This window comes from Pongo abelii, chromosome 21 (genome assembly GCF_028885655.2).
Source record: "Pongo abelii isolate AG06213 chromosome 21, NHGRI_mPonAbe1-v2.0_pri, whole genome shotgun sequence".
NCBI classification, from domain to species: Eukaryota; Metazoa; Chordata; class Mammalia; order Primates; family Hominidae; genus Pongo; species Pongo abelii.
The window spans coordinates 11,906,755-11,926,990 of NC_072006.2; the positions used below are offsets into that span (position 1 = coordinate 11,906,755).

The 20,236-nt window shown below is 41.2% G+C and overlaps 1 protein-coding gene across 1 annotated transcript in view; it reads left to right on the top strand.

Annotated features, from left to right (window-relative positions):
• The first annotated feature begins 1,111 nt into the window (after positions 1-1,111).
• Positions 1,112-20,236, top strand: part of PCSK2 (proprotein convertase subtilisin/kexin type 2) — a 269,668-nt gene continuing 250,543 nt past the window's right edge. Inside the window, 1 exon segment of the mRNA NM_001131407.1 lies at positions 1,112-1,302. Coding sequence (NP_001124879.1) covers positions 1,126-1,302 — 177 coding nt within the window. The 5' untranslated portion in view covers positions 1,112-1,125.

The following is a 20,236-nucleotide window of genomic DNA, read 5'->3' on the forward strand; positions in this document are numbered from 1 at the left end:
CCGGCGTGTCCACCCCGGCCGCGTCTCTCCTGAAGGCAGATCCTGGAGGTGCAACCAGGACTCCTAGAGGAGCCTCCTCCAGTCACCATCGCGGGTGGGGCGAGCCCGGTCTCCTGCTAGGCTTCCCAGCCGCTTCGCTCCGGACCTGCCTGGAGCCTGCAAAAAACAAGGGCTCGTCCTTGCACTCTCGCCCCCCATGGATCACCCCTAGAAGGTGCTTTCCCCAACCCTCCTGGTGCCAAGGAGAGCAAACCTCCCCGGGGATTTGCCCAAAGTGGTGGGAGGAGGGTTAATATTTGCTTTGTTATTGGGATAAGGGGAGGCAAGCATGCCTTGGGTGTGTGTGTGTGTTTGAGAGAGAGAGAAAGAGAGAGAGAGAGGTGTTGTTGCAGCGGGAAACAAGCAGGAAGAGGCACAGAGGCCGGCGCCCCAGCTCCCCTCGGGGCCTCCGAGAGCGGCACACACCGTAATTCTCTTCCCAGAGCCTACAGATTCCCACAAACAATGACATCACTCCGCCGCCGCTGGCCTGATTACAGCTGGGGGGATTTTCCTGGGCGCGCGGCGGGCCAGGCTGAGGTGGGGGAGCTCTCCGGTGCTGAAAGGGGCGGGGGCGCGGGCTAGCTGCGCTGCGCTGCGCTGCGCCCCCAGAAGGCGGAGGCGGCGGGGCCGGGCCGGGCCGGGGGTGGGCGGGGGCGGGCCCGGGGCGGCCCAGGGCGGGGCCCGCCGCTTCCCCCGCCCTCATTGGCCGCTGGCGGACTCACGTCACCCGAGCTGGTGCTCTCCTCCAGCCCCTGGGGAATTGGGGCTGAGGAGGAGCTGAAAATGCAGATTTAGCATCAAGCACAGACCTACACTCGCTCTTTCTCTCCGGTACACACAGCTCCCCACATTCGCACCCCTGCCCGCGCGCCGGGCCGCCTGACTGCACGGCTTCCCCTCCAGCCAGATGCTGGAGAACACACATTGATTCGCTGCTTTCCAAGACCCTATTCAGTCTCTTTCTCTATACAAAGATTTTTTTAAAAACTATATATAAAAATTTTTTATTTGCACCCTCCCTCCGAGTCTCCTGCTCCGCCAGCCTGCGCGCCTCCTAGCACCACTTTTCACTCCCAAAGAAGGATGAAGGGTGGTTGTGTCTCCCAGTGGAAGGCGGCCGCCGGGTTCCTCTTCTGTGTCATGGTTTTTGCATCTGCTGAGCGACCGGTCTTCACGAATCATTTTCTTGTGGAGTTGCATAAAGGGGGAGAGGACGAAGCTCGCCAAGTTGCAGCAGAACACGGCTTTGGAGTCCGAAAGGTAAGCTCTCCCATGCATTTCGCATGTTGTTTCAAAACGGGGGAGGGCAGCCCTGCGCAATCTCATTGCAGATTTGCAAGTTTTCTCTTTCTCATGCGATGCAGATATTCTGCCATGGGCTCTTTAACACGATATTGCCTCCGGTGATCTTTCACAGGTTATGTAATTAAAATGTCCTTCATCTGTACTAGTAAGGTCATCAAAATAATTTACTGCTGTTTGACTTGATGGCGAAAATAGGATAACACCTTTCACAGGATGCCATGCTCCCGGGATGCTGTCCGAGGTACCAAGTTCTCGAGGCTGCCTGGGGATGGAGGGATGAAGCCCTGAACAACTGAGCCTGGCGTTGGCTACTTTGCCAGGGACGTCTCCCCCACCCCCATCCCCCGGAGAAAGAATAGTTTCCTACAGACGGGGCTGGACGTTTGGACACTGCAATTCGCCTGGGTGTTTCTCCCACCCCGCGCCGGGAGGACTTCCCTCCCAGTGACTTCGGTCCCTGCTCCTCTCTGGGAACAACGGCTTCCTGACTCTAGGAGATTTGGAAAGAAACTGGTCTCTAAAATCGGGGCGGAACTTCTGCGCCCTCACCCCCGCTCACGACCGCCCACCCCTGGAGCGCACTTCTGGTTGGCTCCCTAGTTCTCAACTCCCGGCTACAGGAGCTGGAGAGGTGGATTTTGAGGGGGATTCCCTACGGAGAAGTCGAGGTGTCCTCTCCTGATGCGTGGGCGGCCAGCCTGGCTTTCCCACTAGAGCGTGGGGATCCCCATTCCAAGAAGTTGCCAGAGTTCGACAGTTTGGGCAGATAGGTGAGCCTCCCAGCTTTGGACACCTTGGATCTCCTTTGGAGACTCCAGGGTACTCATCCTGGGAGGGAGGACAGAGGAGAGAAGGGTGCTGGGTGGGGGCTGTGGCTGACCTGCGTGTCTCTCCTGCAAAAGATGTATCAGGGTTCTCCAGTGTCCTTAGGGGACCTGGTGCAGGCTGGGGTGGAGTGTGGGTGCAGAGAGAAGCTGGAGCGAGGGGAACCCAAAGGACAGAGATGTGGCTACCAGAGGACTGGGTGGAGGTCAGTGAGATTTTGGGCTCCATCTCGCTCCTGATCCCAGGAAAAGAGAGGAGTGAGATGAGCGGTGGGTGCTTTTGGTTATTGGTTTTGCCTTGAAGGACCGCGCAGACCGAAGCTCTTATTAGTCTCTTCTGTCCTGACTTCTCAAGCCTCCCGCCTCTCTCCCAGCCACCGCCAGGGCTCCTCCAGGTGTGGGGGGCTCTCCCTCCTCCTAAGGGCGTAGGCAGTACCGGGATTTCGACCCCAGATGGGTCTGGCGACCAGTTTGACAGAGGTCTGGGAAGAGGCTGCAGGTCCGCCGGTGGCGCGCGGGCGGGTCTTGCGGAAAGGAACTTGTTGCTCTGGGAAGCGTGGGTGGAGCAGGGGAAAGAAGGCGCCGGCGGAGGGAGCACCCCGGTGTGGTTTTGGCCCATGGCCTGCCGGCTGTTTTGAGAGACGCCAACACAATAAAGAAGCCGACCTTCCTTCTTCACACCCCCCCCCCACCCCAAACTTGGCAAGACCCAGGACCCAAACGCCATTATAAAATATAATAGTGATTATTATTAGTTATACGGAAGCTTACGTGCTGGAGTCCTTACATACATTTTTATTTAATCTTCTCAACATCTCTGAGGAGGCTACTATCATTATTGAGCCTATGGCTCCGTTGAGGAAATTGGTTCAGAAAGGGGTGAGAGATAAAAACAGGCAAGGGCTTCAATCCAGATCTTTCAGAAGTGAACCCATGCTCTTTACTCCTTAGTACCCACCCAAGCAAGCTAGGTGCTTTCAGGGGATGTGGGGCATTGAGATAAGCTGAAAAGGGATTTTAATTCTTGAGTGTGATCTTGCTGCAGAAACCTGTGGCTCCCTCCCCCTCCCCCACACCTTTTCATGGGTGTGGGGGAGTGGGAGGGAGCCATAGGTTTCTGAAAACCAATGCTCTCAGTGGTTTTCTCTTCTCTTTGCTGCCGTCTTTGAAAATGTGCCCTTTGGATCAGAGATCAGATAACTAGGCCTCTTTGTCCTTCATTCTTTCTTAGAGAGGAGCACACTGATTTTGCATCACAACCTGAAACCTGCAGTTCCCATCTGAGAGACCTCTCTCCTTACTTCTCCATAACCTCTCAGGTAGTACCCCACAACCAAATCCAGTGATTTTTTTTTTCTCTTTTACACATTTAAGTAACAGGGACTGCCTGGTGCAACATCTGCCTAGAATAAACCTCCTTTTGGATCCATGTCATGTCCATTCTTCAAGACCTAAATTCAAACCTTTCCTGATGCTACAGACCACAGTGAGCTTTCCCTCCTCCAAATTTTTATGTGACCGATAGGCAAACACTGCACTACATAAGCTAATAAATGCCATCACTTGTCCTCATTATTTCATGTGTATAAGTAAATATGGGTTTAGTTGTTGTATTTCTACTTAAAAGGTAAATACTCAGGGATGATACCTCCTATATTTCTCATTTCCTCCCTATAACCAGCACATTACTGTTTTGCCAGCCTTGAAGGAAACTTCTTTGGCTGTATTTATTATCCCAGGTTTCCCAGACACCGTCCTATCTTGCTTTCATCATACTGTTTTGTACTTTTGCCAACATTTGTTATTGTGCATCTTAGAGGCCCTTATGTCCTTCTCCTTCCTTGCTCTGATGCTTAGCATGCTTCCCAACTCCCTACTGCTCCCTGCTCCGAGGCTCAGTGTCAGACACAAAAGATCCTCAGTGGTTATTTATTCATCCATATGAAAGGTCAGCAATGGAGACTAGAAGAACATGCTTTCTTATTAAATTATCTCATTCTAACCTCACAAATCTATGAGAGAAATTACTGGCATCAGCTGTAATTCTCAGATGAAAACCTTAAGGCCTTGAGAAGTTAAGTATCTGCTTATATCTGAGAAGTAAAAGAACTCAGACTTAAAACCAAATTTGCTTAACTGAAAAATAATTGCTTTTCTACGTCATGCTGCCTCCAGGAAGCCTTCCCTGACTGCCAAGAACTCTTCCCTTGAGACACAATTTTAGAGTTCTGATATTTTCCATTTTCTTTTTACTTTTTTTATATTTATCATTTATTTTCTATTAACACGTGAACATATGTCATTAATTAATGGGTACGTGTATTTATGTCTTCAGGTAGACTATAAATCTTCCAAGAGGAGAAATGACATACTATATCTTTCTATAGTCTCCATATCTAGCATGGTGGCCTGTATATGAATATTTAATTGTTTGTCAATTATTTGATTGTTTCTTATAAGACCATGAACAAACATTTGTTTTCTCTCTAAAATGAAATAAAAACACCTATAACTTTACCTCTGAAAAGGTTATGGATATTAAAGCTTTCTATTTTATCATGACCTGGCCCTGGCCCAAAGACCTATGTCCATCAGAAAAGATACTTATGTCTAGGAGAGTGAATGAGTTTACAGTGATGACAAAGGCGTTATTCCAAAGAGTGCCTTAAAATTCTCAAAATGCTACTAATTTTAATTCATCTGAAACAGAAAACAAAAATTATTTATCGAAGCAATCTGTTGAAGATTAACCAAAAATCCAGTGAGAGTTAGGGTTTAAAAAGAACCTGATATTATCCTAAGGGTTTCATTTTATTATGGTGTGTTTTATGTTTTATCCACAGAGGACAGATGCTGAAATGATTACACAAGTAAAATCATGTGACCTTTTTTATAATGTGTGAGAATTTTTTAATTTTAAAAACAACCTAATGATCATTATGCTTCCAGGTAGTAAAAAATTAATAAATTTCTGGTCACTACACTTTTATTGAAGTATAATTTAGGAAAGAACACAGCTTAGGGAATTTTCACAAACTGAGCACACATGTATAACCAGCACCCAAATCAAGAAACAAAATATTACCAGTAACCCTAAGCCCTTTTCTCACTCACTTGCTTTGTTTTCAGTTTTGGCTATTACAAATATAGCTTTTGTGGATATTAAAGTCTGTGTATTTTGGCAAACACATATATGGCCTTCTACTGGGAATTCCTAGAAATGGAATTGTTGAGTAAAAGGATATGCATACATACAGCTTTACAAGACCATCAGTTTTCTATTGCCGTGTATCACTAAAAAACTTAGTGGCCTAAAACCACACAAGTTTGTTATTTCACAGTTTTCATGAGTAAGGAGTCTGGCACATTTTAGTTGGGTCCTCAGTCTTCACAGGCTGAAATCAAGGTATAGCCTGCTGTGTCCCATCTAAAGGCATGACCAAGAAACATCCCTCTTCTGAGCATATTCACGCCTTTAGAGGAATTGAGTTTCTTGTGGTTTTAGACCTGAAGTCTTTATTTTCTTGCTGGCTGCTGGGCCAGGACCACTCTCATCCCCTGGAGACCTCTCTATAGCCCTCTCACACCTCACCCTTCAAATATCTGCCTTCAGGAAGAGCCCAGTCTCCTTGCAAGGTTAATCTGATTCATTCAAGCCCACCAGGATTGTTTTGCTTTTGATTCTTCTGATGAACTCAGAGTCAACTGATTTAGGACTTTAATAACATTTGATAAATCTCTTCACCTTTGTGTAATCTAATCACAGAAGTGAAATCTATCATCTTCACAGTCCCACCTACACTGTCCACACTCAAAAGGAAGATGATTACATAGGGCATGTACACCAGGGAGCAGAAATCTTGGGGGCCATCTCAGAATTCTGCCAGCTACAGACAAACAGCCACATGGCTTTCCTAAGTAGTTACACCAATTTACATTCCTACCAGCAGTATGTGAGAGTTCCAGCTGCTCCACATTCTCACCAACACTAGATATTTTACATCTGTTTTCTTTTAGCCTCTCTGGTGGTATGAGACACAATGGTGTCTCATTGTGACTTTAATTTGAATTTCCCTGATTATCAACTAAAGTTAAACACCTCTTCATGTGCTTATTGATGATTTGGATATCCTCTTTTAAACACATTTGTTTCAGATGCTTTGCCCTGAAAAGTTTTTCTTTTGGGTTGTCCATCTTCACTTTTTATTTGTAGGATTTCTTTACCTATTACGGATAGAAATTTTTGGTCAGATATATGTATTTTGAATATTTGATACCACCCATTTAATGGTATCTTAATGTCACAACAATGTTGAATCCAGATTATATGCTTTTACTTCTACTTCGTCATGCAGCCAATTGTAAGTCAAAGGAAGAATTATCTTGCAGTATTTCCACATCCCCTATCCCAAAGTTCTTTAGATCAAAATTGACAATATTTGGAGGAAAAAAATAAAAACAGCATATAGATTTGATCCTAAGCATTCCCTAAAAGATTTCAATCTAAGAAGACTTTAAGGGACAGTTCTTCTGGAACTAAAAGATTTACCACAGTAGCTAAGGGAAAATAGCAACCTGTAACCTTACTTCCCTAGACATGGCTGCCATTCATGTTGTGCCTTAGATCGAATCCAAGCTCATCCCTCAAGACCTCTGTGGTTGACCTAGACCACAGTGTTCTCTATCCATTTGGAGCTTTGATGACATATAATCGATTCCTTTCCCTGATACCAGTCATAGCCATCAGAACATTCACTGTCCCCAATACCCTTCTTGTGGCTGAAGAAAACCAGGAACAATAATGTTGAAAGGTAAAGATGACAGGATTTGGAGTCAGATTGCACTGGAAACTTGGCTAGGTTACTAAATCTCTCAGAGGCTCATTGTCTTCTGAAAATGGTTAATAAAATATGGTGGCTGTGAAAAATAAATAATGTAGTTAGTGCATGTAAAGTTCTGGGCACAGCACTGAGTGCATAGGATAAAATAGCTATTACTGCAGTAGTAACAATTAGCAGGTTGTGCCCTAGTGACACGCTTTTCCTTAAAAAAGTAGCTGTGGGTTATACTTGTGAGGGAGTGACAACTGATTGAGTGAGGAATAGGAACCCAGCCCAGCAGCAATCCATCCATGGGCTAGTCATGACCCATGAGATGACCTGGCCCAAATTTAGTAAATTTAATTCATTATAGACCATGGTAATTATCTCAGCCAATTATACTGGATTCCTCAGGAAATATGACTGGCTAGTTGCTCTAGAGAGGAGAATGCAGTACAGTTACCATGAGAAAGCCCATTCAGGCCATGGGAAACTCAGACATTTTATCTAAGTTTCTAATAGCTTTCCAACCCCAGTTTCCAGAAAAAGACCCCTGTAACAGGCTGAAGAGCTAAGCACCAAATTCATTGCTCCTTCTTCATGGGCTGCAGCAAGACCACATTTCCCAGCCTGCCTTGTAAATAAGCATGATCATGTGACAATTCTAGCCTATGTAATGCAAGCAGAAGTCATGTGTACTTCTTCCATGCCTGATGCACAAGAATTCTCTATTGATTGTTTCTCTGTGTTCTGCTCTCCTCTGGGGCTTGATGTAATTGAGAACAGTAAATTTTGACATCAAATGCCAAAGCAGCATCACAAGATGAAAGGAGCTCAGGTCCCTGGTCCATGAATTAGAAGACCTTATATGAGTGAGAAATAAACTGCTATTACATTAAGGCACTGAGATTTGGGAGTACTGCCCAAACTAATATGCTGTCAATAAATATCCCTTTGCTTAAGTTGCTAGAGTGAATCTCTAAACCTTGAAGGCAAACCGAGCCAAATCACAACAAAAATTGTTCCAAAGTTTTGTGAGAGCACACATATTTTCACCATATATTACCAAACAACTTTTCAAATATTTGTGATTTGTCTTCTCCAGCAAGAAATAGAACCCATTCTACACACTGTTCTTCTTTCTGGCAACCCATGTGCCCTACTCATAATAGGTGTTTAATATGTGCTCCTTGACTATGACTACAGTTAGACCACAAGGTGGTGATTTGTCCATAATCTCAGGTCGAAGGTGCTGGAAAACCTGTTTTTTAAGAAACTATTCCTGTAGAATCCATTTCTCTGTAGGCAGCCATTCAGCTAGGAAATAGAATTAAGTGACAACCAACAAGTGGGCAACTGGCATGCTTCTTTGTTTCTCTAAAATTCCCCAACTTAGATATTATCAGTAGTAGAACAGATGAGCTCTTTGAACAAAGAAAGTAAAGTCTGCAGTTACAACCTGATCAAAATACAAAAGGAGGGAAAGAGGGGAAATACACCTTTTTTTCTCAATTGAATGAATATCTAGAAATCAATTTTTATTTCAGAAAGTCTTATTTGCTATAGATCATAATGTTATAGCACATCAGATAGTGATGCTATAGTTAAGTTCAAAATAATTATATATTCCGCTCAAACTAACTGCTCAAAGAGGTCTGGCTTTAAGAATAAAACATGACATTTGAAGTTCAATTTTTCATTGAGTTCAGAGCCAACGTTTCAAAAAGAAACTCTGTGCTGAATTTGTGAATTATTATTTGAGATACAAATAATCACGGGACAGCTCAAAAACTGACGTTTCTGTTTGACTTTCCTTATTAAGGTGTATTTATTTAGCTAAAGTCCACAAGTGATTAAGAAGTCAAGAAATTACATCTGAGTCAACACTTCAGTCTGAAATGTATAGTTGCGTATTAATGGATGGCTTCTATGCGAGACACATATGAAAATAATTTAACTGCCTTGACAATTTTTTGTCACTGAAGCTAATTTGACCACAACTTTTTGGAAATTGTTGTGATGTGCTGAGATTGTCTGATAAAAATAATTGAATAAAACAAGTTCTTACATTGAAAGCAGAACAATGACACACTCTTAATTTCCTGACATAGAGTGAAGTAGACTTGAGACTGTTACAGGGTATTGGCAGTTTCTCCATTAGAAAATTGACAAGAATGGGAAGAAAACTGTAGGATCCTGAGTTTGCTCTTTGTTTACAACTTTAAATTTGACATTAACTTCCATAAATATCCAATTGTTCGCCTAGTTTTTCCTAAATAGATTCATTTCATGCTTATTTTTTATCAAAGGCAAAAGAGTCCAAAGAAAAGTGAACAATATACAGAATCACTATTGGAAGCATCAAGAACATAAAGATAATAACTTAGGTTTAAAACATTTGCAAAGTGTTGTAAGTCATTAGAGAAAAAAGTTTTGACCTGGAATATTTGGGTTTCACTCTTCTAAAGTTTTAAGTAGAGGGCAAAGAAATTGTCGCCTTGCTTTCTAGTGTAAACACAGTGTCTGGCAAAACTAAGTCTACAAGAAATATTTGTTGAATGAATTACTTAATTGATGTTGGTATTAGATGTAGTAGACAATTGAATATCTTTCCTCTTAAGATTTAAACAATCACACACACAAACAAAAAAGTGAATCCTTCCATTTGCGAGATGGTAAACATCTCAATGTCAAGACAATATTTTTACACATTGCAGTATTCATGAATACCATGAGTGGACATAATCAAATTAAATCACGAGATAAGTTAGGAACCCCAATAATATGAAAAATATAATGACTTTGATATTTTTGTCAGAATCACACATCATCATTATTTTTAAATTTTTAAATACCAAGTAATAAAAAAAATACAAAAAGGTCTTTTTTAATTATCTCAAATCTCATTATTCAGAAATAACCATTACCAGCATTAGATAAACTCTATTGCAGATACTTCTGTATGAATATGTATAGAGAGAAGAGAGATATATAAATTGTTTTATAGAGCAGAGATCTCATCATATGTGCTATTTTAAGTTTTAAATCATTCAATTTAATTATTATAAAATTTAACAGAAGAGAAAATCAAAAGAAAACTATGGAAATTGTTAAACTTCAGATAAATATGTTATACAAAGGAGATATTATTTCCTAATATACCTCCCTAAAATTAATAAGAAATTATTGTGTCTAATATTTAGGAGTTTGTAGTTACATATTTTATACATACATGGTAGATAGATTACATATATTTAATTACATGTTTACTTATTTAATTACATATTTCAACTTTTGTGAGTTCTGTACTCAGTGCTTTGTAAAATGGGGAAATTAGCATCCTGACACTTTCTCTCAGCTTCCCTACTTCCACATTCCAATGTTTGTTAGGTATATCATTATTTTTGCATCATGTTACATATAAATATTAACCTTCTACTAATAACCATAATTTATAGTATTGCTTATATTAGTTCTTTCTTAAAATTCTAATGTTACCACAAGTCTTTTTATCAGAACTTCAATCACAAATTCATTTTTATTCATCTTTTGAGTAGCTAGGTTTTACTGAAAAGTGAAGAAATTAGCCTAAGCATGAAAAAGGAGCTGTCTCAATTTCAGATTAATGGGGAAAAAATTGGCAGGGGAAGTCCTGTTTGTAGGTCACAGAGGAGAATGTGGTGATAATATTCACTTAGGAATCACAATTATTTCAGAGGATTAAGAGGCAAGGTCAATGTTCAGAGGGAGGGAAGAGGTGTTAGGATGGGGGCTTCAAGGAGATGGAAGATCGGATGCTGCTAGTAGACATGAGAGAGGGAGTGGACAAAGGACAGATCATGATTTCTGGGCAGTACTGCAGAGGCAAGTAGGAAAGAACAGATTTATGGTGGCACCAACAGACATCTTAAGAATGTCTTAAGCAACATTCAGATTAGGGTTGAGAGGTGAGAGAAATGGAATCTTCCAAAGAATAGAGTGTCAATGAAATAGAAGAATAGGTAAATTGGAAATAACAGTGAGAGAGATGAAAGGGAGAGAGCTATGGTTGGTAAGTGGGATATTGAAGCTCAAGGCTCCAAAAATTGAGCACTTCCAGATAATGATGAAGTTCATGGAAGTGAGTTATCAAAGTAAAAAGGAGATGAAGGTGATCAAGACACTAAAAGTAACATGCACAAGGATTTGTTCACATACACCTCATTCATGCCATGGCAAGAAATAGGATTGTCAAGGAAGACTTTTGAGAGAAAACAAAGCTAAGTCCTAGGACAAAATGTTGGAGAACTTTGGACATAAAAGGAGAAAGAGGAACCAGGAAAGGAGTCAGAACTCGGACTGTTTGAGATATGGAAAAAGAATCAAGAGAACACAGGCCTGTGAAAGGAAAGGAGGAGAGAGTTAAGACGGAAAGAAGGAAGCAATCTTAGCCACTGGTTTTAGAGACAAAGTCATTGTTGAAATAGGAGGAGTCACCCTAGCCCAGTGGAAGAGGAGACGAGTGTTAATTTGGATCCCCAGATGTAGGCCCTGGAATAAGGACTTAAATGCAAGCAGTTTACTCAAAGAGTGATTCTAGAAAATACTGGTAGAGGAGTGGGGAATTGAGATAAGGAAAGGAAGGCAGGAATAAAGGGTACATCATAAAGCAAGTTGTCACTGTGGGTAACTGGAACTCAATCCCACTGGAAAACTGGGAGCTGGTACAGAATATGTGCTTCAGAGTTATCCTGCCTGAAGGGTGAGGAAGTTGGGGTATTTATACACCCATTGCATTGACATATTAATTGATGATTGAGAGTTACTCCAGGCTGATGTTAACACTCCAGCATTTTTTCCTGGCATATGCTCAGACAGAGCAGAATTTGGCCATCCAGAAAAAAACTCACAAACAGATGCAGAGGCTGGCACCCACAAAATGGTAAGGCCTATCCAAGAGGATCTGAGCATGAAAGTAACCATGTCTGCTACAGGAAAAAGGCTCAATCGTGAAGGGAAGCATCAAGTGTGATGAAGTGAAGGTACCAAATATAGACCATCCCTTCAAGAGGTATAGTGGTTAAAATAGAAAAGTAGTGTTACAGTCATTTGATGTGGTTTATTGATGAATTAATGATTTCTTAGCACTTGTCAGACAACCTGGAGATTGCTATCCCACCAGAATATTGTGACATACCTAGCCAATCAAGTCTGCATTACTCTAACTGGTTTTTCCAGTCATTTACATTTTTACAAATGATAATTATAATTATGAAATTACTGCCTTTCAGAACAGGAAGGGATCCTAGAAAGACATTAATTTAACCCTTCATTTAATAAATGAAGGAAACAAATGAGGGAAAGGGTATCAAACACTGTGTTTGTATGCTTAACTATTCCAAAAAGCATTTGAGCCTTGTTGCTCATTGGCGGTGGTTTAGACAATGCATTATTGATACCATTGAACCAGCTTTCCAGACTGGATGAGACAGACAACTAGATTGGGTGAGACTCCTATAAGTGATTAGCCACATACACCAACTTTGTCTGACCATACTAATTCATTTCAGGTCCTCCTGATCTGCCTTTTTTGTTTGTTTTTTTACCATTTTACCCCTAGAATTTTTATAAATTCTGATTTTCCAAACAAAGCTATTCATAGACTCAAGGATTCCACACCAACAACTATTGGGTTTACACTTGGTAAAAGACAGAATAGGAATTTATACTTCCTTGACTACTCCCTTAGTGACTAAACAGTGCTATATATTTAGTAAGCACTCAATAAATACCAAAATAAATAATGAGAAAAAAATTTAAAGGCTTAGCATCATCATTAGATTCTCACTGAACACCCAGCTGATGTCTCATGAGATGGTGCAATCAGGAAGACCAAGTATGCTAGGAAGGGTTATAGGAACATCCTATTTAGTGCCTGTGTTAAGTGGATTTCATTAATTGCCCTTAATAGCCTAAAATTTTGTGATTTAATCATTAAGAATCCAGTGACAGAGGAGAATAAGTTGATCCACAAATCCTATTCCTCTTTGCCTTTAGCTTCTCCTCTATTTCTGTGGGAAGAAAAAAAATATCAGTTTTATTAGGTCGCCACCAATTCTCTTTAGTGATGATGGAAGCTCAAACCCAAGAAGGTAGTTGACATCCAAGAGTCAATTCTAATCCATTCCAGCTGACTATGTTTCTAGGAACTGTCAGCCAAGAATGGGAGACCAAGAGAGATCTTGAAGAACCTAAAATGTGGGAAGAAGGATGGGAAATAAGCCATTTGTGATCTCTTGAAGTCCAGTAGCAGCACTTTAGGCAGAGGAGAAGGGACAGGGATCCTTGGAGAGTTGTGTCTTAAATGAGGTTTGTCATTAACCCAAATTTGGACCCAGCAGCTGAAGCCAGAAACAAACCATTCTGGCCATAAACTAGAAAATGAGGAAAGGACCAAAGAAGAGTTATGGGAGTTTCAAACCAATGGACCAAGAAATTAGCAAGAGCTACAGTCATACCACAGGGACATACAGAAGGAGAAGATTATTAAGGTCATTCAACAAACATATACTGAGTAAGTTCAGTAAACAAACATAATGCAACACACTAAGACATGGATTTGGGAACAAGTAAGCTACTGGGATTCAATCTTACGGGCCTAAGATGATTCCAATAGATAGATGAAAAATCAAAGCCCAAGGTGAAAACAGTTTTTGTTTTGTTTTGTTTTGTTTTGTTTTTTTGTGAGACGAAGTCTCACTCTGTTGCCAGGCTGGAGTGCAATGGTGCAATCTCGGCTCACTGCAACCTCCGCCTCCCATGTTCAAGTGATTCTCCTGCCTCAGCCTCCCAAGTAGCTGGGAGTACAAGCGCACACCACCATACCCAGCTAAATTTTGTATTTTTAGTAGAGATGGGGTTTTACCATGTTGGCCAGGATGGTCTCGATCTCCTGACCTCGTGATCCGCCTGCCTCGGTCTCTCAAAGTGCTGGGATTACAGGCATAAGCCACTGCACCTGGCCCATGAAAACACTTTTTAAGTCTCTGCTTGTGTTGCATTTACTAAGTATCATTGGCCAAAGCAAGTCACATGGCCAAGTTTAGAGTCAGTGTGGGAGGAGACTAACCAAGGGAATGGATACAGGGAGATATGAACAAAACGTGGATCCAATTTTCTACTACAGGCCCCTCTGACAGTTACAACTTATCTGTGTTGTCCCATCAAAGGGTGAGGAGGCTGGGATGTTTAACCTCCAGCTACCATTTCTTCTTGGTTGATGGTTGCTCCTGGGGAACATCAAATCTCTGATACTTCTGCCTGCTGTAAGTAGACCAAGCATGCTTCCACTGCCAGAGAACACCCTCAGGAGAGCGGTGCCTGAAAGACATTGGCATCTGTAGGTACTCTCTACAGATGACCTCCAGGGTGGACCAAGGGAAGGCAGGCAGTGCATCAATATCATGTGCTACACAGAGGACCTAAAGTTACATAAAATTCAGGTTCGTCAGAGGCTAGAAAGAAACAGTTTGTGAGTGAGGCTGTAGGTCAGATACCCTCTACCTGTCTCATTACCTAGGTGTCATTCTAGACTTGATATAAATCAGTTGTTCAGTCTTTAGGGGGTACATCATAGTTTGAATCCCATTGTGGACTGTTAGCCCAGCCCTAGAATAGTTGGTGTTTGTGGCTAATCCCTCATAGGAGTGTCACACAATCTAGTTGTCTGTCTCATTCAGTCTGAAAAGCTGGTTCAATCTTATCAACAATGCATTGTCTAAACCACAGCCAGTAAGCAACAAGGCTCAAATGCTTTTTGCAATAGTTGTTAGGCACATAAACGTAGTGTTTGATCTGCTTTCCCTCATGTATATAATGAAGGGTTAAACGAATGTCTTTCTAGGATCCGTTCACACTGATTACAGACAAATGGGAGTGCTCCATGTAAACAAGTCCGGAAAGTTTTTGTGATAGATTTAATATATAGTGCATGTGAGGCCATGACTGTCAGCATAAGGAAAGTCTTCACAAAGCAGACAATAATACATTGAGGTAAATTTACAATGAGGCTTATAATTTCAAGAGGTTTAAAGGAAGAGGTTTATAAAGAAAACCACAGGCTGTGCAATGAAATGGGCACGGTTTTTAGGAGGATTGCAAGTAGTTTTGTCTGTCTAGTTGACAAGAGACTGGGAGATGAGGCCAAAGAAGTGACCTGGGGCCAGTTCATGACCAGTCACCCATACCATGCTGAGGAATATGGATTTTGCAGGTAGGTGGAAGGAGGCATCGAAGGGTACTTGGGAAGTGTGGCAGGATGGCCACATACAGGACATCCTAGGATAACAAGTTGAGCTAATACTGACTTGGAGAAGCCTTGATCTCTGCCTGGTTTCTTTGTCCTATGGAATCACTCATTGTGGCAACAAGTAGCACATCATTTAATAGATGATGCCACTAGGAAGTCAGGTTATATGTCTTTGATCCCATTGCCACTGGATGATGGCATCAGTGATACTAATGGCTTGATTAATTATTGTCCTTGTAGTCACACTGAACGGCTGGTAGAGCAGCCAGTTCTATCCATGAAGTTTAGTCCAGCTAAGAACAAAACAATTAAATGCACCTCCCCTGACATATAAATATATGAATGCAGAACAAATCCCGTAACTTAGAAGACAAGAAGAAAAGAAAGAACAGTGGTGTATCACCATGATCCTAGCTCACCTAATAGGCACATTACTCCCTGATATTCCAAAGAAATAATGCTCATTTTTAATTTTTTCTTTCTGGGATGATGATATATGGAAATGTTGCCTGAGGCTAGAAAGAAAGTTTGTGAGTGGGGCTGTATGTCAGATAACCACTACCTGTCTCATTACCTGGGTGTCATTCTAGACTTGATATAAATCAGTTGTTCAGTTCTTAGGGGGTACATCATAGTTTGAATCCCACTATGGACTGTAAGCTCAGCCCTAGAATAGTGAATAACCATGCACAACACAAGCTGCTTCATACTGTGCTCCTGGTTATGGGGAAGAGTGGTTCCTGGAATTACAGAAGACAATTGAGCATTATCCATGGAGAACAAATGCTTAGGAATGGCATAGGAGTAGGCAGGGCTGGCTTACAGCCAAGTGTACTGAGTGCTAAGTCAATGACTTACCCCTCTCTCCCCTAGTTTCCCTTCCACACAGCCTCTTACAAATCAGCTAATTACAGAAGAACATTCATCCATGAGTTCTTATTTTATTAACAAGTGTGTGTTGAGCCCTGTGAAGATGAGGCACATTGAAAGGGGTTGATTCTACAGACAGAAAGATAACATGTTCAAGTTTATGCCCAAGGAAAAGCACACTTATAGTTCTATAGTTCTATAGTCTAGTTTATAAGAATTCATATAATCTGAGGTCTCTATTTTGCTCTTGCAAATGCCTACTTTATGTGTTGGGGTGTGGCAAACTGTTTTAGCAATTGGTATGTCGTTCTAAATGCAAAGGACATTCTCAGACCATGCTAACCTGGTGACATACCCTAATAAGTTGAGGCTGAATGAGATCTTTTGTCACATCTGGTTACTCAAAGACATGATGTCCTCACTCCACAGGCTTTGTGCTGTTGAGAGAGGAGCTGAAGTCACACATAAATAATTTAGGCTCCTCCACTGCATGAAAAGCATCTGTTTAAGGAGCTGTCAAGCTGTCTACTTCTCTAGTGAAATCATATTTACTTTATTCATCTAAATAATGTGGCTTGTTTGCCTTCTGTGTGAAATTGTCTTGCACTGTTTCTCATTGGTGAGTTTTATGGGACAGCATATGATTTTCTGTGCATCCATATGCCACTCTACCTCTGGGAATGGAATGGCTTCTTGTTCAGTAGTTTTGATTATTATAGCCCTTTATAGTTTATGAGTCATTGGATTTACTCAAAATGTCCAGCTCCTCATTCTCATTTTTTTCTCTATAGCCCAGCCATGCCCCCCCTGAAAAATTTTTAAAAAGGAATAATAAAAATAAATAAATAAAAGTCATGTACTCTATATTTCATTTCCAATGAGTTGCTTCTTGTTTGGGTAATTTTTTGTTGTATTAGAGACAGGGTCTCACTCTGTCACCCAGGCTGGAGTACAGTGGTATGATCATAGTTCACAGCAGCCTCCAACTCCTGGGCTCTAGTGATCCTCTCACCTCAGCCTCCCAAGTAGCTAAGACTACAGGCACACACCACCATATCTGACTAGGTTTTTATTTTTTCTAAAGACAAGGCCTGGCAATGTTGCCCAGGCTGGTCTCGAACTCCTGGGCTCAAATGATCCTCCTGTCTCAGCCTCCCAAAGTGCTGGAATTACAGGCCACCATACCTGGCCTTGTTTTGATAATTATAGCAATAGGAGTCCACCGAAATAAGTTGTGTTTTTTTAGTTATTTGGCATTCTCACACTTGGATGCTCAGAAACATGTGAGTAAATAGCACTGAATGTACCCACAATTATGTCTTGTGCTCAGTTTGTAAGTCACTATTAGGTAGGTGAGACCAGAGCAGTTACTCTGAAGTTGAGGTAGCTGCATTTAAGACTGTGAACAGTGCATCAAGAAGCACACACCACGATGTGTGTAATGCCCCTGCCATGATGCATCACTTCAATCTAATGATGAGAAAGCAGATGATCCCAATTGAGAGACAGTCTGCAAAATAACTGGCCTGTACTCTTCAAAAGTATAAATGTCATAAAAGAAAGACAGATAGACTAAGAAACTCTTCCAAATTAAAAAAAGAAATGACAACCACATGCAACATGTGATCTTGGATTTAACTTTGGGCCAGATTTTTTATTTTTTTGCTATAAAGGATATTATTAAGACAGTTGGCAACATATCAACGATGTCTGTAAATCAGAAAATGATATCATATTAGAGTTAACTTTCTGATGTTGATACTTATAGTGCCTTGTTCTTAGAAAACACACACACACCATCTACAACTTATTCTCAAATGATTCACCAAAGTAATACATATATGTGGGAAAATAATTTTTTAAATGCAGTAAAATGTTAACAATTGGGGACTCTGGGTGACATGGCTATATGAGTTATTTTCACTATTCTTGCAACTTGTCTATAAGTCTGAAATTATTTCAAAAGTAAAAAATTACTGCTAAAAGAAAAAATGTGTACGTTGATGCAAAACTAACACTGAGGTCTCTCCCTCTATGAAATTGAGCTGGATTAAACTTTGTCACCAACAATGGGTTTCTGTCCCAGCTCTGCCACTGTAGAGCAGTGTGACCATATCCACATCATTCAACTTTTTGAACCTCATTTTTCTCATCTATGTAATCCAGGTGTCAACTAGAAATACCTGGACCCTTGAGATATAGATAAGACCCACTCAAATCCCCATAATGTGCCCTGTAGAAGTCTTAACTCTTCCCAATATTCCTATAAATTCTGGGAGTGGAGCTAGATTTTCATTTTACTTCTGGATACAGTTTTCTACTTCTACCAAAACTTTCCAGTTAATAAACTTCCTACTCAAACAATCATTCTTCACAATGGTGACTCAAGTGTGAAATTCAGCCAACTCCCTTGATTTCCCTTCACCAAAAAACTCTTACCATTCACCCAAGGCATCTGTGACTAGAATGTATCTTCCTGAAGATGTCACAGGCGCCAGGAGGGGATTTATGTTGCAGACACAAAGAACTTTAAAGTAAGCACTTTCCTTGAGGAGTCATTTCATCCCCTCATCACTGGGCACGGGCAGTGGCCTCTTCCTGCCCAGCCTCACATTTCTTGCCAGATCCTCCCCACCTTCTTTTATCTGCCCCTTGGTTTCTTTAGTATCTCCTCCTCTCATGGGTGTGGGCAGATTCTTCCCAGGCAGAGCAGGTCAGATCTCCTTGCTCTCTAGGCACTCATGACTTCAGGTACCCACCAACCATCACAGAATTATCCCAAATAGAGACAGTTTCCTCCCTAAGAGGAGCTCAGATGATTACATTCTCACCCTCAGAGTCTCTGTAAAGTGAGACATAAGTGCTAGATACTCGTGGAGGTCATCTCCAGTGTAAATATGCTGAGATTCTATGAAGTGCACCTGCTTTAATTTGACAAAATGGAAATTACTTTTTCAAGCAGACAGATATCAAACACAAGTTCCTTTCCTCTAGCCTTGTTATCTATGTGGAATTTAATAGGGTACCAATAAAGTTTCACTAACAAATTACATTTTATACTGACCTTGCCAAATGCAGCATTCTTGTGGGTTATTCCAGCTTTTTTATACATATGTAACTAACCTGCACATTGTACACAGGTACCCTAAAACTTAAAGTATAATAATAATAAAATAAAAATAAAAAAGGATGTCTTGCCTGTGAAGATACTAGCATGTAATTTTCTAGCTTAGACATCTACTTTTCACCCCTTTTTCTCCTTTATTTAGAAATAACTCTGACCCCAAAGCTGATGTTTGGGAGTAGTTAACTTCTTCTCTTGTCTTCTATGGCTGCTCCAAAGAGCTTGGACCTGACTACAGACCAAAGTAACAGAGAATGCTAGCCTCATCTGTAATTGATAGGATTTTTTTTTTTTTTTGCTAGAATACCTGAGAGTATTTTTACCTCATGTTCAATCTCATGAGTTTCTTTTCATTCCATATCTCTTATGATGTGCCTTCTGTCTTGTGCTTAGTAGAGTCCTAGACAGCTCAAAGCTAACAAGTGCAACGTGCATCACTCGTTGGATCACAAACTGAGTTTGGGCATCACAATGCTTTCAATCTGTTTGACTTGTGAAGGAGCATGCACCCTCCAGTTTACCACAATCCTCACCACTTTCTATTGTCTTTTACCTGATTCGCTTAGTTAGACGGCCTGCTTGACCCCCAATATATTAAATGTCTTACCAATGCCCAAAGAACTCCATAACCTTAGTCATCCACACTGAATAACACAACTACTTAGTAAATCTTTCTAGAATCTAGAACCTCCTGATCTTTTTAATTTACTCAACAGGTATCTATGACATAATACTCTGCACCTAGGACATGAGCAAAACAGGTGGTGTCCCCATAGAGCTTGCAATCCAGGCATTCTGAGGACTGTGTTCTGAGAGATAATTCTTTCCAGCATACCAAGATAATTTTGAAAGATGAATATTTAGGCAACATGTCAGTACCTCAATTTTCTTTTTCATTTAAGATTCTTCTGCTCCCTAGTACTGTATTCAAAACCAGCCTAGTGGATGGCTCTTCCTATAAGCA